Below are 15103 nucleotides of genomic sequence, written 5' to 3'. Positions count from 1 at the left end.
CAATTTTGTACTTTCCAATGTACAACTTCCATTAACAAATGTTGCCAACTTTGGGCAAGTTCATTCAATTTTGCTAAGGTTTACAATTTGCTTTATGATTCAACTTAGTTCTTTGACTTTACTGACGGATGGCTGCGAGGTGCCGTCGTTTCCAACTCTTTGCTTTAGTTTAGCCTTTAAACAGAGACTCAACTATTGAATAATAATATATTAATTGAACTAGATTTGTTTACTTAAATAAAGAAATTATATATTTTACTGTTAAAACTAAAAATTAATAAAATTTTCTTAATGATTTGATATAGAAAAATTAAATGATTTTAATTTGATAAGATTTAAAAAGTATTTTAATACTTGAAGTTGTTTTTTGTTTGCAAAGCATTTAAACATAGAACAAACTGAAAACTTGCTCAATAGTTATAATACAAACAGAGCCTTAGTCAACGATGATGTAGATGCTTTCTATAGCTAGCAGAGATCAATCTAAACGACTCTAAGATATAATGCTTTATATACCCAAGTATTATGCATAAGGAATTACTTTATATATTACTTGCTATTCTAATAATATAGGAGCAAACGAATATCAGGTTAAGACAATGGAGACAGACCCAACTGAATATTCATTCGACTGATTAGTATTGATTAATTAACGATAATTGCAATGCCGCATTCAGAGTGCGTTAAATAATAAAGCGAAGCTGGTTGCTAGTTGGTTGCTTGGGCAATTCGAATTCAATCTATTTTGTCAACAGGCATTGGCAGCATTGGCCAAAGAGCACGAAATGGCTAAATGAATGGCAGCGCCAATAATAGCCTGTTGGTCAACTACAGCTACAGCTCCAGGCAGCTGGAGCGGCAGGCAATGCATAAATAGCAAACATAATTAATTTGAATATGGCGCACGTAATGTGTGCTGTCAGGAGAGGGGGAGAAAGAGAGGGACAGGTGGACAGCTGGGGCATTGCCTACTTTGGTTACCGCTCGACAAAGCTGGCAATCAATAACAGAAGTTTGAAATGCGTCGTACTGGGCACGCAATTGTTTTGACCTCTTGTGCCACGGCATTCCTGCTATTCACACACATCACACACAATAACCTGTGACCCCTGGACCAGCCTGGACGCATGCAGCAGCAGCAGCAGCAGCAGCAGCACCAGCTGCTCGTCGCATTAGAATTTAAAAACTAATTAATACGCGCGCCAATTGCGCAATTAGCGGCCATGGAGGCCAGCAGAGCAACGGCTGTGGCCAAACGGTAGCCCCTGTTTTTGCGGCTCACAAATGGCCATGGGCTCGGGCATCGGCGTGGGTATTGGGCGAGGTGAGCACTTGGCACAAGTGTGCGCGGCTAGCATTTCAATTGTATTGCAAACTTGGCCATTTGAGCTGGCTAATGAGGTCGTCATTTGGCATTTTGCACTACGCATATATTTGATATGCCATACAAACGGCTATCTATAGCTATATATATATATATCTATGTGTGTGCGTGTATATATCTTTACTCACACAACACGGACAGTTGCACGGTGGAACGCATGGGCATGTCCGGGGATAGAGCCTTGTGCTTTGCCTGGCAGGTGTATTCCGTGTAGTCGTCATCCGCGCCGGGCTTCAGTTTCAGACTTGAGGTGGTTGTAAAGCGCTTCGGTGTTGACTCCTCTACCTTATCATCACGTTTTTCTGTGGAGCAGAGCGAATTGAGATAGACTGAAGTTAGTTAGCGTGTAAAATATATATTGTTATTGTTGTTGTATTATTTATAACTTGAGTAAGCGAAACTCTTCTAAAAGTTTCCAATATTTTAACAAGATTCAACGATTAAATAATCAACCAAACACTCTAGTCAGCAGCCTCTTTGAGCATGAAATGAAGTCAGCTTAGTGGGTGGGCCCAGCGCTCTACCTAGTCAAATATTTTAATAATAAAATGCTGAATAAAACTTTTCTTTTGCAACTTAGAAACTACTTTTAGTTAAGTTCGCTCACTGCTTTTTGAAAGCAATACAAATATATTAAATTCAATTACAACAGACAAGTGCAAAGAGAGTGTGCAGATAGTTAATCAAGTTATTTTCCAGATTTCCTTTTCAAATTGTGTTAAGCATATCCTTTGCTCTCAACAAACGATTTTCTACAAAAGTCAACTTTAGCAGCTGCAAGGCTTTGTCAATCAGTCAGTCAGTTAAGATAAAAACTATTTTGTATATGTAGATGCATAGATTGTATAGTTTATTTGCCTGTCTTTTGCAGTTACTGTGAAATGTGGCATGTGGAAGGGCCAGAAACACGCATTGCCATAAATAATGACGCAACAAGCAAACTTCCAAAAATGCAGCTGTGTGTGTGTGTGCTGTGTGATGTGTGCTGCGTGTGTGTGTGTTATAAATTCTTGTGCGCTGCGTTAAATGTCTGCGATTTATCATAATAACAACAACAAAACATCAACAGCAGCACTCAGCAGCGAGCTCTATACAAAGAAAATTAAAATGGCGGGTGTGCGTGTGTTTGAAGGGTGTTACTCCCTCTAACTGGATATTGCAAAATTTGCACGCCATTTTCGCGTACGTGCAGCTAGCATCCTGCCCCGCTGCCCTGCTGCCGCACACCTAAGTCCTTGTCATAAAGTTTAACGCATATTTTATGAAGTTTTCTCGCACCTCCCGCGCCTGCCCTTCTGCGCGATTCTCATGGCCTGTGGAATTCATTTGTAGGCGCATATTTTGTCTCTAATATTTGCTAACAACAACAACAAAGCGCGACACAGTTTGTGACATAATTTAAAGTCATAAATTGCCAATGGCTCGATGTAACTGAAATATTTGAAAGAGTCTCTCTCTCTATCTCTCTCTCTCGCTTTCTCTCCTGTCCTGGTTTAACCAGATAATATTGCTTAAAATGTTGTTGCCTGAACACTAATGAGCAGACATATGAGCTTGGCCCCGTGCTGCATATGTAGACGAAAGTACCCTGAGCGGCTGAGCCGCCAAGCTGAGCCACACTCGTGGCAAGCTCCACTGACAGCTTGCAAATGATGTTGCAGAGCCGTTAACCACATTGCCCACATTGTCGTAAAGTCTTGTTTCTTGTTCTTTTTTTCTGTGGCTCATGCCCCATGCCCCATGCCCATGTCCAGCCGCAACATATTGTGTCGTAAACATAATTCATCATGCACAGCTACGTCCAAGCACTTCCTTCAGCGCTGCCTGCCCGCATTTCCTTTGCGGATTTTCCCACATTTTACGCTGTTTTGCGAAATTTTCTTATTTTCTTTTCTCCCACTCCCAGTTGTTGTTCTTGTTGTTGTTTTCTTTGTTTTCTTTTTTGTTTGCCCAAAAATTTCCATCATCATCATCGTCGCCGCTGTGCGTTTCACATTTTAAGCATTTTTAACGCGCCAGTTGTGTTAAAATGATTTCGTTAGCCGCCAAATGACAGCCGGAGACGAAACTGATGGAAACAGCACCCACTCACACACACACACACACGCGCTCACATTCAGTGTACCTATATGTATACTGCATATCATAATCATTATGAAAATTAAATGTCGTGAAGGCGACTAAGCGCCGTATGATGCCTCCGCTTCGGTTGCTGCCGCGGCTGCTAGCCCTGCTCGTGCCCATGGCCATGGCCTGATGTCCCGGCCAGGACAGCGCGATGCCTTTTACATTTGCATTTTTCCATATTTTCGAAAAGCATCGTCCGTCCAATTTAGCTGGGCAGCAATGAAATGACAAGGCACAAACAGAGGCCAAAGAGATAAGGCAAAACGTCAGCAGCAACGGCAACGGCAACGGCAACGGCAACGGCAACGTCAACCGTTTTGTTAGGGTATAAAATTATTATTTAAGCACCGTCATCAAGCAGAAAGTCAACCGGCGACTCCTGCTCCACTCACACATGTGCCCCAAAACTGGTTGACAGTCAAAGGGCTGCCCAGGCTCACGATCTGCCTCGCCGCCAGCTAAAATCCATTTACACTTTTTTGTTTTTCAGTTCTCTCTTATTTTTTTTGTGGACAAGAGTGGATCAGCTCGTCGCGGGGCAACGCTCGATACAGCAACGGTTAATGGACGAGGGGTTGTCAAGCAGGCGTAGGAAAGGGAAGGAGGGGTAGATGGGATAAGGTCTGGGCACGCCATTAGAAGACACATGCGTTGGATACGGTGATCCGGGACGGAATTTTGCTGTGTAAGTGGACATTAAATTTGATGGCTTAGTGTTGTGACACTTGTCACGAGCTGTGTGTATATATGTATGTGTGTGTGTGTGTGTGTGTATGTATGTGTGTGTGTAGGTGGGCTGATGTGTACGGTCTTGATGTTGATTGCGCCAGCCTTCCATTACATTAGTATATAATGTGCATATACGAAAATTTAAGTGAATATCTACTATATATAAAAGCGTTAGTCGTGACAAATTAGCTGATTGGATGACTGACTGAGTGATGGATTGGCTGAGCGCATGGCTGATTGACCGAGTGACGCTGACTGAATGACTGAATTACTGACTGAGTGAAGGACAATGACTGATTCACTGACTGAGTGAGTGACAAAGACTGATGTATTGACTGCTTAGCTAATGCATTGGCTGACAGATTGACTGATTGACGGCGTGACTGATTGAAAGAGTTACGATTGCTGATTGACTGACTGAGTTGCAGATTGTTTTGACAGATTGAGAGACTGTCTGCCTAACTGAAAGAGGGATTGAGTGATTGACTATGACTGACTGACTGAGCGTGTGGTTGATTGATTGGCTGACTAATTGAGGGCATGACGGATTGATGGACAAACTTACGATTTTTAATTGACTGATTGATTAAGCGGCAGATTGAATGAGTGATTGACAGACTGACTGACTGAGTGATTGAATGATTGAGCGGCTGGCTATAACTGATTGAGATACGCTGATTGACGGATTGGACAATTGACTGACTGAGTAACCTCTGACTGATTGATTGACTAGCTGATAGAGGAGCTCACTGTGAGTGACAGACTGACCAATTGTTGGAGTAATTGAATGATTGATTAATAGATATACATTAATGTTATCTGAGACTTCACTCATTTTTTGTGCTATCAGCTATTAAACTCAATTCAAAACTTATACGAAAAGCTTTAGCTAAAGACAATTAAAGATAAAAACCAAATAGTTTTAGAACTATATATTAATAGCTTGTTTACTAACCTGGCTTATATTCGACATTTCCACGATACCAAACGATTTGTGCCTCCGGCTTCGCATTGGCCACGATGCACTTGAGCGTTAGATCCTGATTCTCACGCACCTCCACCTTGGAGTTGTGGCTATAACCTTTTATCTCGATCGACGAAGGTGGCGCTGCAAACAGACAGAGACAGAGAGAAAGAGAGAGAGAGAGAGAGAGAGTGAGTGAGAGTTAGAGTATAAGTGATTAGACGACTGTTATTTCAAATGCTTGATTCCAACAACTGTTGCAAATAATGCATACATCTGTGGGATGTGGGCGTGGCATTAAGCTAAACAATGACAAAGCCAACAACAGCGATACCAGCGGCAATGCTCGCTCATTATGCCACAATGCAGCACGTTGCCCAGCTAAGTGGGTGGGTGTGTTTGTGTGTGTATGGGAAGTGGGCGTGGCAGCCATTGGAGACGACATTGTTCTTGCTGGCGGTTGCAGTCGCAGGTTGAATGGCCGCCAAAGTAGTGGATGGCCTGCAGGCTGACGGCTGCCACCAGCGCCCGTTAATGTGCTCAAGTATGAGTCTCAATATTTGTGCAAATATTCCCAGAGAGGGACAGAGAGGGAGAGACTGGGGGAGAGAGAGAGAGTGAGAGTTGAGGCTGCCTAACAATGGGGCACTGCAGCAAACACATACAAACAAACAAACAAACAATTGTGGATAAAGTTAAGTGCACGTGTGCATTATTTTAATGCCACCTGAAGGAGTAGGCAGCCATTGCGTCTTCTATGTGCTGCAGCAGCTGATGCAGAAGGAGAAGTAGCATAAGAAAATGCTGCCACACACGCGCACATAGAAGTTAAAGTGAAATGTGTATGGAGCAAAGCAGTTGGGGCGCATTTGACATGCAACATATGTTGCCTGCTGCTGCTGCTGCTAGCTCTGGAGGTTGTTGCATGCAAAATGAGTGTGCGGCAAGCAGTTGGGACGTGGTGCCAGCGCCGCCGCCACCGTGTAAGCCACCATGTCGAGGTAATTGCTTTTGTTGCTACCAAATAAAATCAACACCCTGTCCGTCCAAGCGTCGAGCTCTCGCCCCACGCCCAGTCCCGTTTGATAGCCTCAGCGTTGGTCGGAGATGCCCTCGGTGCCTCGAGGCTGGCTGGCGCGCGTTGTTTGTGAATTTTATTTGCCTGGCTTTGGGCGCATCAAATTATTATGCACAAATCAAATATACAAACACAAAATCCCGCGACGCACAACAAAAACACACCCACACACAAAAGGCGCGAACTTGCCATGTTTCTGTCTGTGTGTGTGTGTGTAGTGGTGAGGTTGTGGGTGCCTGCGGCACTCCATTTCCCTTATACAGCTCTCTATGCAATTCTCATAATTCTATACAACACGGTGTATAAGAAATATGAGAGAAAAAATCAACTCAACTAGCTTGTGGCTTCTGTTCAATTTGCTTAACATTGCGTATACTTAATATATGAAATATATATATTAAGCTTATTGCTTGACTTATGTGGAACAGGTTAAAGAAATTGACTTAGCAACATTTACAATTTTATGATCTTAGAGATTTTAACTAATAAGGAGCAGGCTTCATAATATTGTTGAACACTGCGTATACGTTATACAAGAAGTTTCAGCTGAAAATGCCATATGGAAGAGGCTAATAAATTAGCTCAGTTAACTTTTTCTTTTAATTTTGTTGAACATTGCATATTTATAATGTTTACAGTCACAACTTTGCACTAACAACTAGCAAACTTTATAATTACTTTGAGCATTGCGTGTACGTAATATGTAAGAAGATAATATATAAGAAATAATATATAATTAAATTATAATAGCCCGAATGAAGCAAGCTTAATATAACTATATGTAGTTATAGATATAGATGTCGATATAGCTGTAGATATAGATATAGGTATAGATATAGATATAGAGATAATTCAGTTTACTTAATTTGTCGTTGCGCTTCTCTCTGCTGTCAAGCAATATGTTAAGCTATATTAACATATTGCTTGACTTCTTTCTAACTTCACACTGCGTATACACAATATAAGTACAATAACAGGACATGCATATCTTTCAGCTCATTTGGATCCATCTTTACTCGTCCGCACTTCAGTTAACTTCTCTCATTTGCACACGCGTTTCTCTCTCTCTCTGCTGTCGTTCGTTTGGTTCTCCAAAAATAGATACGAGATATTTTGTTTGAATCTGTCCTCGTTGACAACGTCACCCTTAAGAGAAGGCTCTTGTGTGCAAATTGGTGTCGCAAGGACGCCCCAAGGAGCAGCAGCCACGCAGCGTCACGATGCGCGTAGCGCGTGTTGCACAGTTGAAAGTAGCAGAACAGTTGCGTATGCTCGAAATGTAGAACTTGAAATACTCTCTATGCGAAGGTATTTGGCATGACTGATTGACTGACTGATTGATTGAAGACCAGCGCATAGACCCATACGAAAGGGTGCGATTAATGAATTTTGAACAGTTGATAAATGAATATTAAGTTGGAAGCATTCAGTTTCAGCTAGAGCTAAATTTTCTATAGAGCTACTAAAACTTTTTAGTAGATCAATGCAAATCATACATATTCCGTAGAATGAACTAAATAAGATTTATGTGACAGATTGAACTAGTTCACTAAATTAAACTAGTCTGCTCAACAGCAATGCATGGGGTATAAGGTGGAATTTATATACCCTTATGAACATTTTATGAATCCGCTTTGTACAAAGTCGTTTCAAATGCAGTTCGATTTGTAACAAGGAGCTGCTGTAAGTCCTGAGGCTGCGACGACGACCTATGAGCACCAACGTAGCTGGAGAGGGTGGCGTTGAAGGTCCTCTCAAGCGCCTACATATGATGAGGTGTGTGGGGCGTCGAGCTATATGCATTGTTGATTGGTATGCAAATTGTATTTGATTATTGACATGTGCGAGGCGCATTCAACAACGACAATCGATCAGTGTAGCCGAACGAGCAGGACGCAGTGCTAGAAGAATGCGAAGGTTGTCCTTACAATTGGCGTTACATGCGATTATGAACGAGCTTAGAGAAGGTGCCACAGCAGGTACACAGGAGGTCGCAGGTAAACACTTTACCCCACCTATCGAACCTTAAACATACGAGCGCTGCAGCGATTCGTTGATTAAATTTTATGCACTGCCCCAGCAGCATGTCAGGGGGAATGCTAGGAGAGGGGCTGCTGCGAGGTGCCTGGCTGCAAATAATTTATGCAGTCATTGTTGGGCTGTAGCAGCAGCAGCAGCAGCAGCAGGAACAGCAGCAGCAGCAGCAGCACAAAGTGCAATTTGCCATGAATTCAGGCAAAGCTGAAGCTCAGCCCGCTAACCCACTAATAGTACGCCTCATAAAAGTTTTATGCGCTGAAATATTTCTCGACTCTTTTTTCATCTTTTTTTTTTTTTTTTTGCTTTTTTGCAGGGCAAGAATTGGCAATTTTTCCATTTGACGTCAACTGTTTTGTCGGGGGCGGCGGGGTCTGGAGACAGCCCCAGTGAGTGACTGCGAGTGGGTTGGTGAGCTGCCAGTTGAAAGTCGCTGGGTCGCTGGCCCCGACTTTAAGGTCCAAGAAGAGAAAAAAGAACAAATGTTTGGCCATATTTCAAACAGCCTCACGCCGAGGGGGTTCAGCACAAACTTTGACGATTTGCACTACAATTACGATGCGATTACTCGACTCAAATGGGCGGAAATTGAAGAAATTTTTGACCATTTTAAAATCATTAAAGCACATTTATTGGCTGCCACTGTCAGCACCAAGTGTGGCCCCAACGCTTCCAAGCGCGTTTCGCCATTTCCATTCTGAAGTGCAGGCGGCATTGCATAACAGAGGGAAAAAAGAAAGAATTGTTTCTCCTTTTCTCTTCTCATTTTTTTCTGTTCGCAATGCTGCTTTGTATTCAAAATTTATAAAGGCAGCTCTGCTTTTTGGGCTGTGCATGCCTGGAATTCCATTGTGCCAGGGCACGAAGCAGCTGAATCGCCATTGCCCAGACCCGGACCCAAGCCCAAGCTCAGGCTCACGCAGGCACAGGCCCTGGCTCAGGTTCAGGTTGAGGTTCAGGCTTTGGTCGTGGTCCCAATGCGTTGGCAGTAAAAAGTTTTGTTGGACCCGGTCGGTTCGGGCGTTCGGTCGTTCGGTAGGTCGGTAGTCGCCTTGCGGCATATGTGTTTTTGGCTGCGTTTTTAAAAATTAATGGAATGCGAACATTTTCTAAATTTCCATAAATTTGCACGTGGACTTTTGTGTGCAAAAGTTCTTTACTATGCCAACTTATAATCTAATTGCGCCCTCACCTGTGTGAGACTATATGTGTGTGTGGGTTGGGTCCATGAAACTTTTGGCTAAGCGGGCAGCGTACGTTGAAATTAGTTGCAAAAGAACTTTTGCATTTGCCTCGTTGGAGTGTCTCAAATTTAATTTACGAATGACAAAGGTTCGTTCATTAGGTTTCTACATAGCATATGCTATTTGAATTAGAGCAAGACAGGCCAACTGAGCCACAGACAGAGAGAAGGTGACAGAGAGATAAAATATTTTGGTATATTGCAGCTGAGTGCAATTAACTGCGCAACACTTTGTTTGCAGTTTATTAAAAGCTGAAGCTGCTTTGAATAGTGCTTCAGGTATATAATAAAAATATGCCCTTCTTCATTCATATACAAAAAGAAATCTTGTCCTCACAGCAGCCAACAGACAAGCTTGGAGCTCAAGGCATAACTACAGCAGGGATATAAACATATATATTTTTACAGTTCTTTAGCTTAATATCATGGCATAAAAGTCTCTTAAAGGAAAGGCAATGACACAAACTGGCTCTGCAGCACAACTCATTTCATTTGGATTCAAGTACAAAACTTTCTCATGGTTCAATAAAGTAAAGCAAATATGGAAAAACATGTTATATTGGACTTGTCGACAGCTAATAAAGGCAGAGCTTAGATTCAACTGAATGAACTTAGTAATGAATAAACTTATCATCTGTTGCCGTGTAGCTGCTTAGCCAGAAAGTAAATAAATTATAAATGTTTAATATAAATACAATATTACATTCAAATTGTATAGAAATTAAGACTCAATGAAACGTTGCTGCTTTGTTAAAGAGCTCAAAACTTAAGCTAATCACATGGCTCAGCGCCGCTGGCCCAAATGACCCCATCACAGACTAAATACTAACTAGCAAAACAATGCCAAGCTCTATGGCATTAATCAATATCGAACTGGCGGGGGAAATTGGCTTAATAAATAAATCAAATAAATGTTACTTGAACTTAATTGAATTATTACACATTTGTCTACATTTTGCTTGGCTAATTGCTGCAATAATGTCGCACGTGTTTTCTGGGATGCCTACGGGACATACCTTTGCTTACGTCTCCTACATACATAGCTACATAGCTACATAGCTACATAGCTACATATTTAAGTCAGTGAAACATAGTAGATGCCATTATAGAACAAAAGAGAGACTCACACACACTCACACAGACAAAGCCTGGAGTTGGGGGAGGACTCACTGGACTCACAAGTACCGACAATTATGACAAACATTTCTTCATGGGGGCAGATAGGAGACAGAGGCGCCGCCGCCGGACGACCTTTTGCCACAGCAACAACAAGGGCAGCAATAACTAACGAGCTTATACGAATCCCAGCCAAACATACACAGGCATACACTGAGAGAACAAAATGCCGAGCGTATTATGCGCTAATCGAGCTGAGATTGAAATTCCTAAAGCTATGCCTGAAATGCCCAGCTCAAGACTTTTTGTCTAACCCAAAATTCCAAGCGTAACATAAACTTCTTTTAAGTTTATAAATTTTAAGCCATTTGCATACCTCCAAATAAATGGGAAATATTTTTTGGGGAAATTATGTTCTTTTTTTCAAGCTGAAATTATATTTTTTTATTTTACTATTTCAAGCTGCTAAAATAAAAGTATAAATTCAAGTAAAATTCTTGTTTTTTTTAAAGTTCTAAATTCAATTAAGTAAAAGTTCTTTTATATTTAAATATCTCCGTGACAGATACTCATTAAATATAAAGCAGAATATTGCATTAGCTGTCAACGCACGACTTTTTCTCTAAGTGAGTTTTTTTTATATATTTTTGTACTTTGAGTTTTTCTAAGGCTCCTTGGCACACATCATCATTGTCACAGCTCATGGCGCGTAATTAACTAAACAAACGTCATTAGGCATGCGCATGTGTGTGTGTGTGTGTCTGTGTGTGAGCCTTGGGCAAGATAGCAACGGCAGCAGCAGCAGCAGCAGCAGCATTGTCGCTGCCGTTGCCATGGCCCATTACTGAAGTGGGCGGAGGTGGGTGGGGACATATCTACAAGAATAGAATAGAAGGCAGCCAAACTAAGCACAGGAAATGAAAATCGCTGTCATCAAATGTAGCGCAATTTCTTGAGTGATTACAACAACAGGCAGCAGCAGCAGCAGCGGCAGCGAGAAGAAGTAACAGTAGCAGTAGCAGCAGCAGCAGCAGCAGCAGCAGCATTAGCAACAGGAGTACCCACACTTTCAAAGTGATTACACGACAGCCGGAATAACAATGCAACGAGACACGCACACAGACAGACACACACATACACCCACACACATTGACAACACAAAAAAAAAAACAAAAAAATAAATTCATTTCGGTTCAATTTGAAAATGCTAAACCCCCTCTATCTCGCTCTCATCTGTCTCAGTCCCTGGCCCAATCTGAACTTAGTTCTGTGACAGTGTCAGCTCCTCCGAGCTGACTCCTTGGAGCAATAAACTGCGCTAAATTCAGCTCAGCCTCGCACATTGTTGTTGTTGTTGTTGTTCCAGTTGCTGTTGCTGTTGCTTTGCAAATTGCTGACAATAAATGTTGGCAGCGACAACCAACAACCAGCCACGCCCCCCACTTGGTGGGAGCAGGACCACCCGCATGCGAGTCGGCGTGACAATTTAAATATGCAAGTGCAAAATGCTATAGGTGCAATGAGCAGGAAACAAACACAGACGCAACGCAGTGCGCGGGAGCGAAGGGGCGAATTCTGTGTTACGAATTGTATTTATTACAGAAATTAATTGATGCTGTAAACCAGAGAGGAAGGAAGGGAGTGAGCAAAAGAGAGACAGAGAGCTGAAACTAAAAAGAGAAACAGAGAATCCCAGTTAGCAGCAGACCACAAATGGGATGTAGCGCAGTTGCCAATGGGATTTCAGCTGAATCGATTTCGAACTGAAATTTCAGTTTTAAATTGAACAAAAATTAAATGCGGGAAAACGAAGGCAACAAAATGTTAGATTGGCGTCGAAAACTGAAGTTCATTAAGATAAGTTGAGTATCTATAACTTTTATAGTTTGCGTTTTAACTCAAATGAAGCAGATCTGAAATTTCTAGTTATTGCAGCTTATATGGGCAGTTCCCGACTTGAATATACTGCGACAAAAAAAAATAGCTGCAAATAATAGTTTTTTTTAGCAATTTGAATGTATAAGCTGCTCATTCCGAGTTGGTAGAGCTCTTCATGCTTCAGAGATGACATTGTAGTATGGAAACTGCTAACGATGCTTTAAATTTACATAACCTAAGCTAAGCCAGCATTGATTTCGATGTGGTGTAATATTGTGGTGAATTCGCTAGCATCATTTTATCATCAGCTCTTCTAGATGATGTCTCCAACATTATTCTATTTAAAAACAATTTATATTCTCTTCGAACTTGTGACATCCATCTGTTATATAGATCTTTAGCCTATAACCTTATCAAGTGGTAACTGTCTTGTGTTCAAGTATTATATAGTAATGTATATACTATAGAAATGCAAAGTCTATAGTATAATCAGCTGATAATATAGAAAAACGGCCTTCTTTGTTAAGAGTTTATATCTTATAATAGGCCTGCTATTGCAAGCTTCCTTAAATAGGTATATATAGATAAATAGCTGTTCTCTACTTACATATGACAGTTAGCTTGGCATTCGCTCGAATCGCCGAGTTGAGACGCGCTGGACCGACTTGGCATTGGTATTCGGCATCGTCGTTGATCGAGGCATTGGAGATACGCAGATTGTAGACACCCTGTTTGCGATCGCCCAGCACGGAGTAGCGTGGGAAGCCAGGGATTACGGCTGAGAAGCCAAGTGCAAAGCCATCTTTTGTCCATTGCACGGCGCCGGCCACGTTGGCCACCTCGCAGCGCATCATGGCCTCCGCGCCCTCCAGCACCTGCAGATCGTGTGGCGTGGTGCGAAATTTTTGCTGCTGCCCGTGGCAGCAGGAGGGCGCGAGCAGTGCGCACAGAACTGTAATGGAAAATGCAAGATGGTAAAGAAAAATATCATTTAGAGAGCTGCAAGATTAATTGTGATGCTGTTTTGTTATGCTTGGCCCGAGTCTTTGGCGTCGCATTGGTTACGTGACTTTCTATGGCAGCTGAAAATTATGAATTGTGTATTTAGCCAGTGGGGCACACAGAAGAAGAAAAAACAATGAACGCCGCCCGCAGTCCCATGGAGACAATGGGGCAATGAGCACAGAGACTTTCCCTAAATAGCAAATCCTGACCGCAATAACACAGGACGCAGGACACAGAACGCAGGACGCAGGACGCAGGCCGCGCTGTCACTGAAAGACTTTACGGCCGCCAATGCCACTAAGCTGCCGCAGAGTCCTGCAGTCGGAATCGCAGTCGGCGCTGGAGTTGGAGTCGGAGCCGAACTTTGACCGTTCAAAATGAAAAGTTTTTTAATGAAAAACAAACACACACAGATTTTTACCATCCACGGGCAGTGCACAAAAGCCAATTGTGGGCGTGGCCTGTAGGGGGGAGGGCAGTGGCGAGGTTGTCCGGTCTGTACCGGTGACTGTTTGCCAAGACTTATTGCGGACTGCATTCACAGTCGCCAGCCAGCCAGCAGTTTATTTCTTGCCAGCCGAAACTATTAAATTGTGTAAAAGAGCGAGGAGGTGGTGGCCGGGGGAGGAGCAGGGCGAGCGGGCAACAGCCCTGAATCAACAAAAGCATTTAACGCGGCCATCAGGCAGCTACAGTTGTTTTAGTGAGCGTCGGAGGCCGTGCCGCAGAGCTCAGTGCACTTTAGCCGCGGAGCGAAGCTTTCATAAATTTCAAACGAATCTGCGAGCTGAAAGCGAGAAGAGAAGCAGGCAGCAGGCAACATGGAATGCGCGCTTATGGCCAAAAAATGCAAAAACAACAACAAAAATGCAGAGAAGAAGTGGAGAGCTGTTTATTTATTAGCGCCGAAAACTGCATTTAAATACCACGAGTCGAGAGAGTGTCTGATGAAATGTTAAGTGAAAAAGAGGAGTAGAAATAAAATGCTTTATTTGTGGCTTTTAAAGGCATTAAGTAGAGCTGGCAAGGGTTGAGCTTCTCAACCAGCTTGGCTGACTATGAATATAGCCCATAAACTCGTTTACATAACATAAACAGTGTATGCTGACCGTAAAACGAGCCCAAGACAATGATTAATATGCTCACTATTTGCATAGACATGGACTCTCTGTAAGCGAAACTGAAATGAATTTTAAATATAATATAATAATACATATACATATATAAAGGTATTATATATGCCTAGCGGGAGAATGTCGGCTTAGTCTGGCATCAGTTGTGTGTGCCAACTCTTTACGATTTCATTATTTTGCTTTTCGTACATAATTTGCGCTGTCGAGCCCAAAAGAATGCGATACGAAAAGTTGCTCCTGCTTCTGCATCTAGTCGTTGTTGTTGTTGTCAATGTTGTCGCGCAATTTAACATAGAAATTCTTGTTGTTGTGCTGAGCAGCAGTAGCAGCAAGCAGCCAGCATTACTGTCAATTTATATAAATTTTCAACCCGAACCCGCCGCCCTGCCCGACTTTATCTGAATGAAAC

At 42.4% G+C, this 15103-nt stretch overlaps 1 protein-coding gene across 4 annotated transcripts in view; it reads right to left on the bottom strand.

Moving 5' to 3' along the window:
* Positions 1 to 15103, bottom strand: part of LOC111598029 (nephrin) — a 76047-nt gene that overhangs the window by 42782 nt on the left and 18162 nt on the right. For all 4 annotated transcript variants that reach the window (XM_023313057.2, XM_023313054.2, XM_023313052.2 and 1 more), the window contains exons 2-4: positions 13164 to 13508; positions 5196 to 5348; positions 1513 to 1686 (exon numbers count right to left, since the gene is read on the bottom strand). In XM_023313057.2, coding sequence (XP_023168825.2) covers positions 1513 to 1686; positions 5196 to 5348; positions 13164 to 13508 — 672 coding nt within the window. The remainder of the gene's footprint in view (positions 1 to 1512; positions 1687 to 5195; positions 5349 to 13163; positions 13509 to 15103) is intronic.

This window comes from Drosophila hydei, unplaced genomic scaffold, assembly GCF_003285905.1.
Source record: "Drosophila hydei strain 15085-1641.00,03,60 unplaced genomic scaffold, DhydRS2 tig00008130-arrow-arrow-pilon, whole genome shotgun sequence".
NCBI classification, from domain to species: domain Eukaryota; kingdom Metazoa; phylum Arthropoda; class Insecta; order Diptera; family Drosophilidae; genus Drosophila; species Drosophila hydei.
Note: the sequence above shows the minus strand (reverse complement) of the source record. Positions and strands in the feature narration are given on the sequence as shown.